The 17,643-nt window shown below is 44.9% G+C and overlaps 1 protein-coding gene across 1 annotated transcript; it reads left to right on the forward strand.

Moving 5' to 3' along the window:
* Positions 1–13,613: 13,613 nt before the first annotated feature.
* Positions 13,614–17,363, forward strand: LOC121612824. The gene is made up of 2 exons (XM_041945949.1): positions 13,614–14,191; positions 15,141–17,363. The coding sequence occupies exons 1-2, from the start codon at positions 13,669–13,671 to the stop codon at positions 15,428–15,430; spliced, it is 813 nt and encodes a 270-aa protein (XP_041801883.1). The 5' UTR covers positions 13,614–13,668; the 3' UTR covers positions 15,431–17,363.
* The last annotated feature ends 280 nt before the right edge of the window (positions 17,364–17,643 follow it).

Raw genomic sequence — 17,643 nt, forward strand, 5'->3', positions numbered from 1 at the left:
TTCCAGATCCTGGGGACATGCTGCTTTTCCAAGGATCTGTTAAAAATTCTGTGGAAAACAGGACTTAGTTCTTTTGCACAGGTTTTCAGTAACCATCCACAAATGTTATCTGGTCTATGACTTTTGTTAGTCTTTGTGCCATAAAAGGGTTTTTCAACATCCTCCTGTGTTACAGAGGAATGCTGGTTTTCACACAATTCAATGCTCAGTGTCTCTATTTCTTTGCTAAAATCAGACCTGTTAAAACGATTATAAAAGCCATTAAGAGCATTGGCAAAATCGGTATCTGAGCTGAACCCATTTAAAGTGACACTGGTGCTGCTACTTCTGGTATTCTGGAGGCCAGTGATCATTTGTTGTTTGAAGCCATTTTGATCTCCAGTGTGTGTATGCTTAGAGCATACTAGCATGATTTGGCATCAGATGCAGACAGCTAAGAGGGAGAAAAGAGACTTGAATGTTGTATTTTTAGATCTGGCTAATGCGTTTGGGTCAGTGCCGCATAGCCTTATTTGGAGTTCCTTTGACTACTTTAAGATAGATATTCTTGAATAGATATTATTATTAACTTGGTGAAAGCATATTTCCAAGACATCAGACTATGTGCAAGTAGTGCAGAGCTCACAACAGGCTGGCAAAGATTGGAGGTTGGATTTATGGCAGGATGTACAGTTTCCCCGCTAGCTTTCACAATGGCTATGGAGGTAATTAATAGGGCTTCCAAGTGAGTCGTAGGTGGGGAGAGACGGCAGAATGGAATGCGTCTTCGACCAATTAGGGCTTATGTTAAATGTTAAATTTGGCCGGGGAGGCTTGGGGCTTGGCCCAGGCAAACCAGTGTGGAATAAAGCAGGTCTAAAGGAGAAAAGAAAGCTTGTAGTGGAACAGGTGCGTAGGCAGGAGGAGTTGTTAAGGGGGTCAAAAGCAGTTTATCAGGCCAAACAGGGAGACAGGGTAGAGGACATTCATGCCTAATCCAGCAGGAGAAGAGGTTAAAGTCTGAACAAGACACCTCTCCTCTGCTCTGCTTTCCCCATCCCATCTTCTCGCTCTGCCAATAGGAAGAGATCCAGGTAGAGAAAGTGTAGATAAGGTGGGGGTGTGGGCAGCTAGAGTCTCTCTTTGGGACCATGCTGCCTGTTCAGGTGAGTCTGCGTTGTAAGATACAGAGTTGGCTTGTTTGTTTGTTCTTTTTTGGTTGTTTTCCTGTTTTGCTTGCTTCTAGAAGGAAATGTTAGGGTTTGTTGCTTCTTGAAGGAAATGCTAGAAGAGGCTGTTAAATCTAGTCTGTGGATTAGGCCTCCACCTTCAGCACCCTCTAAATTTTCTACCTACCCGAACAAGGGTCTGTATCCAATCCCTACTTTCATCTTTGACTCTACCTCTTTATTTTCTACCCCCAACCCGAACCAGGGTTTGTATTTCCCACCCCGCTTTTATTGCTGCAGTTGGTGAGAGGCAGGGGTAGATGATGGTAGTGTGGCAATTGGCAGTTACATGTGGCATCTAGGCCTGTGGTAGCATTGTAGCAGCTAACAATAGCTAAAGCGGTGGTAGTATGATAGTATCTTAGCAGTTAGTATTGGCATCTAGCAATTAACATTAACAGTATAGGTGAATCTAGCTGTATTGTCTTCTTCTGTTCCTCTTCACAGGTAGCGGTTAGCATTTAGCATTAACATTAGCTAAATGGTAGCATCGGAACTGTATTGTCTTCTTCTGTTCTTCTTAGCGGTTAGCATTAGCAATAGCTAAATGGTAGCATCGGTACTGGCCACTACCTGGAGCATCTCTGGGTCAGTTGAACGTGGCAGTGCTGTTTGGATTGTGTAGGAGCAGTGTGAACTGGCACTGGGGGGGTGACTCTGGGACGCCGGAGTTCACCGCCGAGCCTCCTGGAGGTGTAGTGGGACTAAGTAGGTGAAACGCTGTTGAAGGGAGGTATCCACCTGATGACCCCCAGAGACGTGTTAGGAATCACTGCTCTCTGGCATGTATAGAGGCAGGTTAGGGGTCCAAGGTTCTTTCCTGAGAATGAATCCTCTTTTTGAGCACAAGTATCTTGTGTTTAAATTAACTCTGCCACATCATCCAGAGATCAAAGACAGTAGAGCTACTACAAAGCTACGAGTAGTGTTTCATGCTTCTTCACATGAAAAGGAAAGTCCCTCGCTAAATGAATGTTTATTAACTGGACCAAATTTGAATCCTGATTTGTTAAGCATTCTGATTAAATTCTGACAGCACAGAGTTGCAACGATGGCAGACATAAGTAAAGCATTTTGCAAATTTAACGTAAACAAGAAGGACCAAGATGTGCTGCGCTTTTTATGGCTGAAGGAGAGACCAGGCCCCTTTGAGGAGTTAAAGGTGGTAATTAAGAGAATGACGCGTGTGCCATTTGGCGCACCTGCCAGCCCCTTCTTGTTGGCAGCAACAATTAGACATCACCTCAAAAATTATGAGCACATCTATCCAGACAAAGTAAAGACATTGGATGAGTGTTTATATGTGGATGATTTTATTACTGGAGCAGAGAGTGACGACAAGGCCCTGAAATTAGCTCGGAGAGCCAAAGAAATCTTGTCAGGTGCAAAAATGAATTTGTGCAAGTGGAAGAGCAACTCACCTGTGTTGCAAACTGTGTGGAAACAGGAAAATGAAATGGAACAAGTGGAAATCAAGCGTCAAAAGCCATTCAAGGTCCTGGGCTTGGCATGGAAAACTGACACTGATGAATTTGTGTTTGAAACTAATGAATTAATTGAATATCTGCAGGACAGAAAGGACACAAAGTGTGGGAGAGAGGAATTGCATGGGGCCAAGACCTTCCTGATGATCTGGCAGAGAAATGGCATAAATGGTGTTCAGAAATTCCAGATTTGAGCAACATTGCCATTAACCGACAATATGATGTTGAACCTAACAGTGAGTGGGATGAACAGCCAACAGAGGTACGTGAAATCCATGTGTTTACAGATGCCAGCAAAAAGGCTTACTGCGCTGCCGCATATTAGCGGTGCGTAAAAGCAGATGGACGATGAGCAACAACTTTAGTCGCCTCTAAAACTAAGGTTGCCCCCTTGAAAAAAATGGAATTAATGGGAGCACTAATTGGAGCCAGACTCGGAAAATTCATTAGGAATAACCTGAATGCTGGAGAAAATGATGTGCATTTTTGGACTCATTCTATAATAACTTTCCATTGGATTTGGAGCAGCTCAAAACAGTGGAAACAATTTGTGGCAAACAGAGTCAGTGAAATTCAGAGTTTGACGGTACCTGGGAACTGGAATCACTGTGCTGGAAAGGAGAATCCAGCGGACCGTGGAACAAGAGGAAGGAGTGTGCGGGATCTCAAGGAGGGTGATCTGTGGTGGCACGAGTGGCCGCAAGACGTGAGTAACACCACTGAAATGATCATTGAAGAGGATGAAATTAATGAATATCTTGTTCAGAATGCTGTGACTGAATTGGACTGTACAATTCAACCTCTCTTTGAATTGAGCAGGCACAGTGAACTCAGTAAAGTTTTGAGAATAACAGCTTGGATACAGCGTTTTGTGCATGCACGAGCTGGAGAGAGACGCACTGGAGAGCTGTGTTCGGAGGAGATACAACAAGCGGAGAATTACTGGATCAAGCAGACTCAACATGTCATCTTTCCAAAGGAGATGGATCACCTGTTAAAAGGTACAAGTTTGGACAGACAATCAAGGATCATTACACTGATGCTGTTTTTGGATGAGATTGGACTGCTGCGAGTGGGAGGCAGATTACAGGAGGCGAACTGGTCTTATTCCCAGAAGCACCCACGCATCCTGCCAGGGGGGCGGATTGAGGAAACCTTTATTGGAAGAGATGGGAAAATAAGATCATGTGCTGTCAGACTGCCTTCTCGTCTTATCCTCAGGAGACCTGTGCAACTGCTCTACCCGATGGAGGTGGATGAACCTTGACTGGAGGATGGAAGTTCATCGGGCCGGAGTGCTGGTTTGTTGGCGGCCTGACGAGGGAATCACCTTCACCTGGATGTGTGACGTCACTCCCCAAATGGGGGGGGTTCCCCCGTAGTTAAAGCCCAGCTGTGACGCGGCCAGGCGCTCCAGGAACCACAAGAATCCTTCTTCCCTTCCCCCTTCCCCAAAGTTTTTAATCTTTTATAGTAAATAAAGTATTTTTGAAATGAATAGAACCGTCTGATCCCTTTCCCTGCACCTCACAGTGTATGTGAAGAGACCACGGATCACTTTATTTGGCAGAGTCCCACTTGAGAAATCCTGTCCATCAATGGTCAAAGAGGGGAGTTGGAGAGGGGCAGCCATATAGGGAAATGTATTTTTTACCATCTGAAGAAAGGCTGTTGGGATACTTTTGATGACTTTATATTGATTACAGTTGCATTGGAAACTGCATTAGAACTTCGCCACATTCAGGTACGTGGGGGAGCTAATGTTTGTGTGTCATGCAGAGCGGCTGACGTGGGGCTTCCAGGGACTCCTATGTGTGTTTGTGTGTGTCACCTAGATGGCCTGCTGCGGTGAGTTTCTCTCCCTCTCTGTAAACTGCTAATCATGACCGCAGCTAACAATTGCATTGTAGGTTGTGAAACGTTTGTGCCACCGCAGGTCTCTAGACACAGATAAAACTCAACTCCAACAGTGGCTCCCAAGCTTTTTATTTTTCAATCATCCAAAAACAAAACTCAAAATCTTGTCCAGTTCTTGGCCTGGCTGGTCTGGAGAGCTTCACTTTCTTGCTGCCATGTGCAGCTTCTTCCATGAGAGTTTCAGGCCCACAGGCCCAGCACACTACTGCTTAAGAGAGAGAAAAGGTAATCAGCAGAGTGAAAACACCTGACAAGCAGAGTGAAAACACCTGACAAGCTCTGGCACTGACTCCCTGAGCCATTCCCCCACATCCCTCCCTTCTGCAGCTCAGTCAAATTTGCATCTAGAAAATGTACATCCAGCTGTGGTCTAACATTTCCTCTTAACAATATCAATAGTCCGACAGGGAGAGCATCAAATATTATGGCAAATTCTTTAGGTGTAACTGGAAATGCATACTCTCTCAAGAACTCAGCATAATTAAACAAATATCCATCTTCATTGAACAGCTGTGTCACAAACATAATATTTTGATCAAACCATCTCTCAAAGAATAAAGATTTATTCTTATATCGAATATTTTGATTATTCCAAATCAGACACTTGTGTGGTGAAAAGTTATGTTTATAAACTAACATCCAAGAAAGTAAAGCTTGTTTGTGAAAATTTGCCAGATTGACAGGAAGTTTATCAACACTATAGTTACAGTTTAAAAGAAATGTAATTCCCCCAACCTTCTTGAAAATAAGCTGTGGTATAATGTACCATAATTTACTTACTCCTTGCAGTTATCTCTTTAGCCAATTTATTTTGAAGATTGTGTTAGAAGTGTTGAAATCCAATGCATTTAAGCCCCCTTGACAATATGGGTGTCAGGGTGGAAAGGCTGAACAAGGCTAGGGGACCCAGGAGCAGACCAAAGACAAAAAGTCAATCAAAAAATGTAGTTTATTCAGGCAAGGCGTTGACAGGGATGAGGCGGAGAATCAGAGTCGAAGGCAGGCAGAGTTCGAAGCACAGGCAGGCAATAAATGATCAAGCAAATCTTCACAAAAACAAAAACATAGGCAAGGCTCACATGACAGTAAGTTCCAAAAAAGGCCAAAAACACAAGCAAAGAAAAGAGGCGGAAATGTCCCAAAATTGACCAAAAAACAGAAAAAGGCTCACGTGGCAAAACTCAAAAACAGCTCCAAAAGGCTTCTAATTTGGAATTTCAAGAACTCCCATTGCTCTCCAAAGGAGTTCAATACTTTTGCCTTTCTCCAGCTTTCATTAATAGTTAATTTTACCAAGTTTAGAAATTGTTTATCTTCTAAGAGAGTATTATTTAATGTCAAATAACTTGTTCTACTTCTTTGATCATGATCTGTTGTGTAATTAGAATTAACTGAAATATATATCAATTTATGGTCTGAGTACAGAGGGTTCAATATAAACATCCATGACTTCTTTCTCCAAAATTGTTGATATTAACCAAAAATCTATTCTTGACTGTTTAATCAAGTCTTTTGTTTGCCATGTAAACTGAATCTTATCAGGATTTCTATATCTCCATATATCAAAACAATTTAAATTAAAACACAGTTGATCAATTTCTGCAGTTTTATCCACTTTCACCGGACGTGGTGGCACACAATCCAAAAGTGGATCTTTAATAGAGTTCCAATCTCCTCCAAGGATTAGTTTCGCGCTGGGGAATAGCATTAAAAATGAACAGATTTCTGCTTCCACTTCTTCAAATAAGGCTCGGTTTCTGGAACTATTATTTGTACCATAAATATTACTCAATATGAAAATGGTGTTTCACAGCCAGAATAATCCATCTTCCAAATACATGAATTTTATTCTTCAAAAGTTTTACCTTTAAACTTCCCTTTTAAAATGGCTACACCTGCTGAATTATTACTGCGATAAGACATCCAAATGTCCTCTCCCCATTGCTGCTTCCAAATTTTAGAATCAGTCACTAAAGCATGGGTCTCTTGTAAAAAAAATAAAAATCAGCTTTAATTTTTTTTACAGAAGAGAAAGACAGCTTTCCTCTTTAAATTATCTCAGATAGCCCTAACATTCAATGAGCACAGTGATAGGGACAATGTCTCACCCACACACTCCAAGAGAGAGCAAAGAAAAGAAAAGAAAAACAACAAAAAAAGATTTTAACACCTACATTAACAGTCTACTTTAATGTTATACCTGATCATTTAAGATAAGTCTTCTCTTACTTGCTGTCATCCCTCATATCGCAGTTCCTTCCCGTCGATTTTGGCTTTGGCCCCCCTGAAGAAAGCCATCTTTCCCTCCTTGCGTGCTGCCTCGATGTGGGGCCACAGTTTATTTCTAGTCTCTTTATCCCTCGATGTCAAGTCCTCTCCGAATCTGATTTTCCTGGATGTGAGATAGTCAGCATTCTTGGCGTTTTTCCAAACCATTTCTCTGGTTGCTCTGGAAGTTAAACGCGTGATAATTGGTCGTATTCTATCTTCAGATCTTCTTCCTACCCGGTGGCTGACGTCGATGTGGAGATGGAGAAGATTCTCAAGTCCTGGAGCAACTGCCCAGCAGATTTCCTCCACTTGCTGCTTGATGTCTTCTCCCTCTTGCTCTGGAAGTCCATGGAGTCTCAGGTTCCAACATCTCTGGTAACGTTCAGCATCGTTCACTTTGTCCTCTAACTCAGATATCCTTTTTTCATGGTCAGCACTTGCCTTCTTCACAATGGTTTCATCTTTTTTCATATCCTGAATTTCTTGGAAGATAAATTCAGCATTTTCCTTCAAGGCGTTGATACTTGCTGCGTTATGTTCAATCAGCTTCTCCAGGGCATCTGCTTTCTTTTCCAGAACATCAGCTCTCTGGTCTATTTTTTTTCAAGAAAAGTTATACTATTGTTCTGTACCTCTGCCAGCGTCGGCTCGGGTCTCACTTTCTTCGATGTGGGAGTACTCGGCATGGAGTCGGGTAACGGCACGCATTCAGGGCTTTGAGAGCGTGCATAGGAATGTAAATCTGTATAACTGACTTCCATCGCTGCCCCAACCATGGGAGTGTTGTTACTTAAGATAGTGAAGAGGTTTCTATCCATCTTGACTGTGCGAGGTCTTCCTCCTCTATCTTTCCCTCTTCTCCCCGCCATGATGGTGGCTGTCGGTGTCCCAGGTGTTGTCACTCACCAAGTTGATTGAAGCTGGCGGAGATTTTCTTTTTTCTTTCTTTTCGACAGGCTCGCCTTCACCAAGAGTTAAGAAGTCCGTCTCCAACTTTCAAATTAAGTCTTGATATTGTTAGAGATAGCATTTATAGTTGGTATAACCTATAAATCAAACTTGTCACACATGTCGCCTCCGTTCCTGGACGAGTCATTAATGTCATTTGCCGAACAAGCGCGGGTGACGTCGGCATCAGCTGATCTGGTGCGCGGGTTTAAAGGGACACATGGCCACAGCTACAGGGGGCCTCTGCTGCTTTGTTGTACCGCTGCTTTGTCGTACTGCTGTTTTGTCATACTGCTGTTTTGTCTTACCGCTGCTTTTGACCGCTGCTGCAGGTTTCCATGTTTTGTGTGCTGCTTTTGGTGCTACGCTTTCTGTTTTGCTTTTCCTGCTTTTGCTTTGCACCAAGGTTTTAATTGGCATTTAATGCACTTATTTAAATGAAGTGACTGAATAGTGGGGTTAGATCCTCTCCACATTTGTTTATTTATTTCATTTTTGTTCTCATTAGTTACTTTATTCAGTTTCTCTGCCTGTTTGCTTAATTGGTTATCTAATTTGTGATTATTTCCAAGATGGCAGCGCGTGCAGACGCAGCGGCTCGTACCTCCCGTGTTTACGTTTTTGTTTGTTTTTACTCGTTTCCACGTTCACCACTCTTCTGTGTCACACCGCGGTGAGCTGTCTCGTCATGGGGTTCTTGTCATTTCCTGTTTTATTTTGAAGGTCTAACTCTCCTCTCGTTTCAGAGCACTTGCCCTTCCCCATGTGTCCTGTGTGTCCGCCCCGATCACCTGTTGTCTCCACCTGTTCCTGATTACCCTCCACGTGTTAAATAGTCTGCGTCTCCCTTGTCTTGTGCCAGTGTGTCTTTGTCCGTCAGCGATTCACCCGAGCCTGTCTTCTCCATTGTCCTTGCCGTGAGTGTTTTTGGTTTGTAATTTTGATAAATTAGTTTCTGGTTTCTTTTCACAGTTTAGATCTTAGTCAAATTGTTTTCCTCATTATTGAGTGATTTTCTGTGGGATTTTTTTTTTTTTTTTGTTATTTTGATTCTAGTTCCTCCGTTTATTGGGAGTGTATTTTGAGTTTGTACAGCGCTGATGTGCAGACCCTGTGCCCTGAGGTTCAGGAGCAGAAATCACATTAACCACGTTTGATTAATATTTTAATTGCCTATTATTTAGCATATATCCATATTTTTTCATTGTTCAGTGAAATAGTCATTTTATTATTCAGGTTGACAGCTGACTGCACGCGCCAGTAAAAGGATGCCGGCACGCAGAGAGTGGAATACCGCTGTTACTTCAGCCACGCCCCCTGACTATGATAGCCATAATTAACCAATATTGATCCGCATAAAAGGCGCATCGGATTGTAAGGCGCACTGTCGGTTTTTGAGAAAATTAAAGGCTTTTAGGTGCGCCTCATAGTGTGGAAAATACGGTAAATATTAAAATCAGATTCAGTCGTGAACGGAGCCCGGCTGTCTATTGTTGTTGCTACCTGTCTGTATAAATGAACGAGTGCATTAAATCGAGCTCACGTTTTAGTATCTTGTGCACAGGATTTATCTTAAACGTGCACACATTTTATTATCTCGTGCGCTCGATTTAGTATCTCGTGCGCACGATATAGTTTTTTTTTTCTTCATGACACTTTAGGGGCTCCGTAGTTTTCCTCCTTCGGGAGCGTCTTTTGTTTCTTACATTTCATTGTTTTTTCCTCTTTGTTGAGCGTTTTCAGTTTCTTTGTTATTTTCTATAGTATAGATTTATTATCGTGATAGCTTTTTGCTTAACACACTTTTTTAACACTCAGCGAAGTGGTTCTTGGGTCGTTCGATAAAGAACTGTGTGAATTAATCTCTGCGTCTGAGTCCTGATCTGAGTCCCGGCCTGACATGCTGGAAGCTCTGACACAGTTCAGCAGGTCTGAACTGTTGAACTTTTCGGTTCGGACTCCGCACTCCCCTAAACTGGACTTTATTCCACTGGAGCTGCAACGGACCCCAGAGCCCACCACCATCCCCCCACTGCTGCCAAGGAGACAGAGGAGGCGCCGTAAACAAAAGCGTGGCAAGAGAGCCGGCTTGCGTGCTAGGCTACAAGCTAACCCTCACTGACCGGCTCTCCCCAGTCTGTTCCTCACCAACGCCAGGTCTCTCTGCAACAAAATCGACGAGGTCCGTCTAAGGATAGTCTCTCGCCGGATGGACAGCTGTGTTACCATTGTCACAGAGACCTGGCTGGACGACAACATCCCGGACGCAGCGGTGGAGATAGCGGGGTGCTCTCTGTTCCGGGCGGACAGGCAGCAGCTTCAGGTAAGAGCAGAGGCGGAGGCTTGGCCCTGTATGTACACAATGCCTGGTGTACAGACACACGCACCGTCAGCACGTTCTGCTCTCCTGATTTGGAATACCTGGCGGTGAAATGCCGACCGTTCAAGCTGGTTAGAGAACTCTCGTCCATTGTTATTGTGGCCGCCTACATCCCACCGCGGGCTAATGCTAAGTTAGCATTAGAGGAGCTGTACTGCCTAATCAGCGGGCAGATGAATGACAACCCGGAGGCGGCTGTGATTGTGGCGGGAGACTTTACGCATGTTGAACTGAAGGCGGTGTTTCCAAAATTTCACAAGTACATAAAGTTTCCTACCAAAGACAGTAACATTTTGGATCATCCCTGCTGCTTACAAGGCTGTAGAGGCTCCAGCAGCATGTCAGACCACATCTCAGTGAAACTTATTCCTGCCTACAAGCCTCTGGCCTGCAGAACAAAGCCGACCACCAGGACAGTACAGATATGGACTGAGGAGGCCTCTTCTCACTTCAGGACTGCTTTGAGCTTACAGACTGGACTGTGTTCAGAGAAGAGGCAGACCTTAAGGAGTACACATTATCTGTATTGTCCTATGTTCAGTTCTGCACTGATGCTGTCCTCCCCGTCAAGACCATCACAGTGTTTCCCAACCAGAAACGATGGCTGGACAGCACAGTGCGTTCCCTGCTGAAAGCCCGGGATACTGCCTACAGAGCTGGTGACAGGCTGGCTTATAGCAGGGCTCGAGCAGAGTTGAAGAAAGGAATTAAGCAGGCCAAGCTCCGGTACAAAGACAAAATTGAAGATCACTTCAATAACAACAACCACAGAATATGTGGAGAGGCATCAGAACCGTAACGGACTACAAGCCTAACACTCAGCTTGCCAGCCACGACCCCACCCTGCCTGACACTTTAAACAGCTTCTTTGCCCGCTTCGACACATCAGGCAGCAGAGAAGTCACACACCTACCCCGGCTGGAGGAGCAGCACCAGCCCCTCGTCCTGCAGCAGCACCAGGTGACATCCACCCTGAGGAGGATCAACACCCGCAGAGCTGCAGGACCAGATAAGGTGTCAGGCAAGACTTTGAGAACATGCACTGACCAGCTAGCAGGAGTGTTTCCGGACATTTTCAACCTGTCCCTGCAGCTGTCTACGGTTCCTGAGTGCCTCAAGTCCTCCACCATCATTCCGGTACCGAAGAAGACATCCTTCACCTGCCTGAATGATTACTGGCCTGTTGCTCTGACCCCGGTAATCTTGAAGTGCTTTGAGCGGATTATTCTCAGGTACATCAGAGGCTTCATCCCCTTGGACCTAGACAGCCTTCAGTTCGCCTACAGAGGGAATCGGTCCACAGAGGATGCTGTCTCCATCACCCTGCACACAGCCCTGACCCACCTGCAGCAGCCCAACACCTACATCAGAATGCTATTTGTAGACTTTAGCTCAGCTTTTAACACCGTCATCGCAGACAAGCTGGCGCTGAAGCTACACGCAGTGGGTCTGCCTGCGTCTCTGTGCCACTGGATCAGAGACTTTCTCACCAACAGGCCTCAGGTGGTGAGAATAGGGAACACTACATCATCCCCTCTGGTCCTCAGCACGGGCACGCCACAGGGTTGTGTGCTCAGCCCAGTCCTCTTCACTATGTTTACTCACGACTGTGCTGCCATACACCCCACCAACACAGTCGTGAAGTTTGCGGACGACACTACGGTAGTGGGTGTCATCTCAAATAACAACGAGACCCACTACAGAGAGGAGATGCGCCAGCTCACCCAGTGGTGTTCAGCCAACAACCTGGTGCTGAACACACGGAAGACCAAGGAGGTCATTGAGGATTTCAGGAGGTCCAGAAAGATGGATCACGCCCCTAAAATAAAATAAAAGCATTCATTATGCAAATTGTGTTCTAATGTTATATACAACATTTAGATATTGGATTAACATGCAAGCAGCATTTTGATATTGTAGCTGGTGATGATGGAGCTCATCTTAACTACTTTATTCACTAATGTGTAGTTTTATCTGTAATAATGCCTCATATTTATTAAATTTATAATGTGGAAAACACCTTAATCTGCAAAGTAACTATATCTGACAAGTTAATGGAGTCAAGTTAAGAGTATAAAGTGCCAGAAAGTTAAAATACTTCTCTAAAGTATAGTCTGAGTTCAGTACTTGAGTAAATGTACATCCTGTGGGTACTTTTAACCACTGATTAAGAGGAAGGAGAAGAAGAAGAGGAAGTCAGAGGAGAAGAAGAAATGAAGCTTCTGACACAGTGATTTCAGCCATTTCTCTAATATTCACAGTTCCTGTGAGGCCTGAATCCTTCAGGCATCAAGTTACCTTATTTAACCTTGAAAGGCTCAAATTAGGCTTGAAAACATCATCAGACCTGGAAATGGCATTCACAAGGCATCCAGGTTGTTTTGCCATCAGCCATCAATTCTGGGGTGGAATCTCACGGTGAACCAGCCAGGCCGACATCAGTGGCTGACTTCACTGAAGCTCATGTGGCAGACAAATCAGATGTTATAAGAGCATGTTAATCCCCAGGGTTTTGAAATGAGATGTTCAGCATTTGGGTGTGCAATATCCTCATACCTTTGGCCATGTCGTGCATATGCAACACAAACATCATGTTAATTATAAGCTGTGCCAGCAATAGCACGACTACTACTACCACCACTTAGAATGAGAATAACTGTTTATATAGCAGTTTATAGACCTGGTGTGATGGCTATTAAATCAATAAATCCATCAACAGAAAGCAACAATTTTGATTATTTATAACTGAAGTTATTTTCAAAGGAACCCAAAGATCACTTGTTCTTCTCTCTATGAATATTTGCTTCCATGGTTGTAAACTGAATACTAAGGGGGCTTGCACTGTTTGCAGTTTGAATATGCCAGTGTGGATTTGAGGAAACTTTGATGGGCATCTGATTTATCAACAATGAAAACAATCGATAGTTGCAGCCCTTGCAGCCTATGATGAGGATGATGATGATTAAAGCCTGACTTTTCAGTAAAACAGGAGACAACTTGTTCCCAGCAGTTAATAAAGGGGCATCTTAAACTATAGTGTTAAACAAAGTAATTATTTTTTGTTGTCATTAATTTATGATTTAATGGCACTATGACTAGCTAGTTACTGTAATTAATGTGTTTTTTAAGTAACAAAAACATAAACAAGAAAAGAGTTGTTTTTCTGCCTCTTGTTTTAGCTGCTTTTTAGCTGCTTTAATGTCTGTTTTCTGTCTCTGCTATGCTTTCGTTGTTTTCTTTTGTGACACACATTGTACTACACAAATAAACGGATTATTATTTTTACACTTTAATGCACAGTCCATTCTTTGTAGCTACAGAGTGAGTGATCCCTCTCCAGCGATCTTTGCGCGCGTCTGTTTCCGGCGCACAACTGTGACGTAAGCAGCGCAAACATACAGCGGAGGTGTTTGTAATAAGTTGAGACGCTCCAGCGGCACAATTTCTCACAGCCGAGAAGATGCACAACTGGCAGGAGAACGAAATCAAAGAACTTCTGACCATTCGGGGCTCGGAGGCGATCCGAAACCAGATCACAGGCACGGTGAAGGACTCGGTAGTTTACAACAGGATGACCAAACTGCTGGCGGAGAGGGGGGTGTACAGGTCTCACATGCAGGTGATCAGCAAACTGAAGGCGCTGAGGAAGCAGTACATCAAGTATCACCAGCAGAAGACCCGCTGCGGGAGCGACCGCGTCGACTGGCCGTTTTATGAGCAGTGCCACCGGGTGTTCGGGAATGCCCCCGTGGGCAACCCGCTGAAGCGACACCGGAGCCCCACGCCCCCACCCGCACCCTCTCCTCCGTCGCCGCCCCTTCCTCCGCCGCCGCCTGCCATCAGCGAGGAGCATCAGGGGGTCGTAGTCGGCCTGTGGGACGAGGTGGACGAGAGGGAGATCAACAAGCATCTGGGTCCAGTGGAGGCGGAGGACGACGAGGAGCAGTACAGCCCGTCAGAACAGCTACAGCCCAACAACACCAGTGAGTCCATGTGTTTCTCTTCTTATTGTGTTCAGAAAGAAAGGACAGCAGGGACACCTGCAGGGTCCTGTGTCCTGAGGTCCCTGACACCAGCACAGCATTTCATCAAACCTGAATCCAGAAGCAAGTCCACTTACACAGTCCAAATCCTATCAAATCACTTATTTAATCCCAGTTTAAGTAACAAAAGTTATTTAAAGGCGAACCAGCTGTCATAACAAACCCTACAGAGTGACCTCAGCAGCTCCAGATACTGCCTTCTTCATGCACTTGTATGTACTGTGTCATCCATCTTCACAGTAAGAAAATGCAACTGGTCGGTTGCTGAGCCTGGAGCCAGCCTGTAGAGGTGCAAGCTTTGGTTGCTGCGCCAGCATCTGCACGGAGTCCTACGAACCTCGTCTTAGCGAACTGTGCGTGTGTAACAGCCTCGGAATGAGGAAGTATTTGTCACTGTGCCTCCTGAAAGTCATGTGAAAAGTGACTCCCTCTGCTCCTGGCCTGCCCGGGAGATAACATTGTGATGAAAGAATAACAATTGTTTCTAAGAACTAGAATCAGCAGCATTTCGTCTGACTTTGATGAGGCACAGCAGCGAATGCTTCTGTGTTTCGTGGCAGCAGCGTACAGTTAGTCTAAAGTATGTGAGCGAGTGATTATTTGGTCCCGTAGGTGTAATCTTTCAACAAGCTCCCACATGATAAGTCCGTCTGTCAAATGCTGTTTGTCCTCTTCAGGTGGAACTTAAGTGTTTTCACCCAGTTTTAATCATGGTGGGCTCAGTGGTCTGTCTGTCTGTCAAAGCCTTCTCATTTATTATCATTCTCCTTTTCTCCATCATCTCTGTTGCTGCAACTTGGAAAAAGTTTTTACAACCTTTAACCTCTCGTTGAACCATAGCAATAAAAGAACGAGTCACTGAGAGGCTGTATCGTCTCTTGTTTTCTAGTGTACACGGTCCCATCGAAGAAGAAGAAAACGACGGTGATGGAGCAAGTCTCTACGCTGGTGTCGGCGACGGTCGCCCAGCTCAGGGAGATGGATGCGTCCATGCAGGCGCAGGAGGACGCCCGGCTGCAGAGGCTGATGGACCACGAGAAGGAAATGCAGAACAGTCTAATGAGTCAGCTGGTCGCCATGCACGAGCGGATCAGCCGAGAAAACCACGAGAGACAGCTTGAACTCGTGGACAGGATACTCTCTCGGTTCCCTTCACCTTCAGCACCTTCAGGCCCCTGACTGACACTTCCTGTGCGAGTGACGACGGTGTACAGCAGGGTTATTCAGGGTTAGGCAAACACTTGGGCCTCTCCTCTCCACCAGCTGACGAGTGCCTACGCCCACATTTCTTTTGTTTTCACACTATTTCTCAGCATGAGGAGAGATAAAGATCGACTGGCCTTTAACCTCGATACAAACAGTAGGTTAAAAATCCGGCCATGTTCGCACCACAGGCCTGAGTTAACCCTTTAACACTCCAGTTGTGAACTGACGGCGGTGCTGAAAAGACACACAAGTGCAAAGGAGCAGGAACAAAACACAATTTGAAAGGAATAATAATGCTGCACCACAGTAGTCGACTGTAGCGCCATCATACCACTTGTAAAAAGAATTTGATGAATGCATATTGCTACACAATACACAAAATATAGCCCGACACGGCAGATGGGTTATTACACAGAACCATCTGGGGGGTGGTGCGCAGAGACTGTTTGGAAAAGGGCAGGCGTTTTCAAGAAATACTTGTTTTTGCTCTTCTTTGTGTGAAGAAATGCTCTCCAGTTCTGATTCAACTGATGTGTAGTAGCATGGAGGCCAACCTCTCCGGGAGCCGCCATCGTTGTTGCAGCCAGTAGTTCCTCAGAAGGTGCTGATTAGTCTGAACGCGCTGAAAGCCCCAAGCACTTAGCATGAAGCCGGGTGGGATGGGTTCTCTCATCCTGTGATCTCTAGCTAGACTAAGACTCTGTGGAGTTATGCTATATATGTATGATCGTGTAGAGCATATCAAACAAAACCAGTAATTTACAGATTTATAATTATTATTATATAAACATTTTCTGACTCAAAACAAGGTTGAAAATCTGTACACGGAATCAGAACTAGATCAGTCTGAGTCACATGAGGCTGAAGATCTGAATTTGGAGACTGGACACCTGCCATGTGAACATGGCCTTCAGTTAACTGATGTGTGGATGGATGTCCTGTTCCGGTCCCACCACCTCACCTGAACGTGCTGGTGTGATCCGTGGACCGGACCCCTCAGCAAAAGCAGACCAAATCACACCGGCAGCTGCTGCCTTTTGTTGTAGGAGACTCTTAACTGAGCATTTGAAGAGCTGTTTTAAAGTGAGACTTCAGGGAACAATCATAAGCAAGAACTGCTGGTGACATCGGTGAAATCTGGCAGGTAGAGAAAGCGTGGCTGTCGAACGCTGAGGTGGATATGTGTTTCAGCCACGTCACCCCTCAGTGGTTCAGAGTCTGTTTGCAGCGCAGGTCATGAATCATGTGCTGATGGATATTGTAATGAGAGTACACACAGAAACAGATATTTTCAAATCCTGAGCTTTATTAGAAATATCCATTCAGAAATACCACGCAGATAAACCATAAGCTGCAGTGCGACAGTTAAAGAAACCGCAGCCGGTGCTCCAGTCGCTGTTCTCGGCGTCATTCTTGGCTGACACGAAATTCCCGGTTGCGTTTCCTGCTGTCAGCAATCCGGGAGAAAACGTGTCATTGAGGAAAAACACCTTCTGCATCAGACTGCAACATCAGACAGACTTCACCCCACACACTCCGGTGCAGCCTGCTCATGGCAGCACAGCCTCACTGGTTTCACTTTCCTTGTTGATTTGAGAGAAACAAAACTGCAATTCCACCTTAAATGTCTTGTATGAATCAGACTGGGTGGACTATAAGATGAGCGGACTTTGGTTTTATACTTGTGGCTCAGTCAGCTGGGATGTGCATTTTTATTGTAGATACTTTTATACTGTTACAAGTGTTTTACTGTTTTAAGTTTATTGCTTTTTTCATTCATGGAACAATAAAGTTTTCAACTGAAATCATGTGGATCCAGTTTCCAACAGGCTGCTGTTACAAATGGAGCGTGAAGGCGGACAGAGAGGACGGGGTGTGTGGTAGGACGGACGAACCCCTGCTCGAGTGTCCTCTTGCCGCCGAAGCGTCGCCGTCGGGTCGTCCGCTCACGATGAGCTGTGCACTGTGGGATGGAAACGGACCCCATAACCAGCTGGAGCTCAGAATCACAGCTGCATTATGGGTTCCGTTACAATCCCACCCACCAAAACAAGCCGCTGGTACGGGCTCAGGTCCACTCAGGTCGACACAGCTGAAGGGAAAAGAAATGGTGATTAAAAAGGTGGAAAAAAAGGGACTGATGGAAGAAAACGTCCCAGTTTGATCTGCAAGAAACACCTTTCCGA

Source organism: Chelmon rostratus, chromosome 10, assembly GCF_017976325.1.
Source record: "Chelmon rostratus isolate fCheRos1 chromosome 10, fCheRos1.pri, whole genome shotgun sequence".
NCBI lineage: Eukaryota > Metazoa > Chordata > Actinopteri > Chaetodontiformes > Chaetodontidae > Chelmon > Chelmon rostratus.

Coding starts and splice junctions, on each gene's coding strand:
- LOC121612824 (XM_041945949.1), top strand. CDS start 13,669: ATGCACAACTGGCAGGAGAACGAAATCAAAGAACTTCTGACCATTCGG. Junction 14,192..15,140: donor GCTACAGCCCAACAACACCA/GTGAGTCCATGT, acceptor CTTGTTTTCTAG/TGTACACGGTCCCATCGAAG.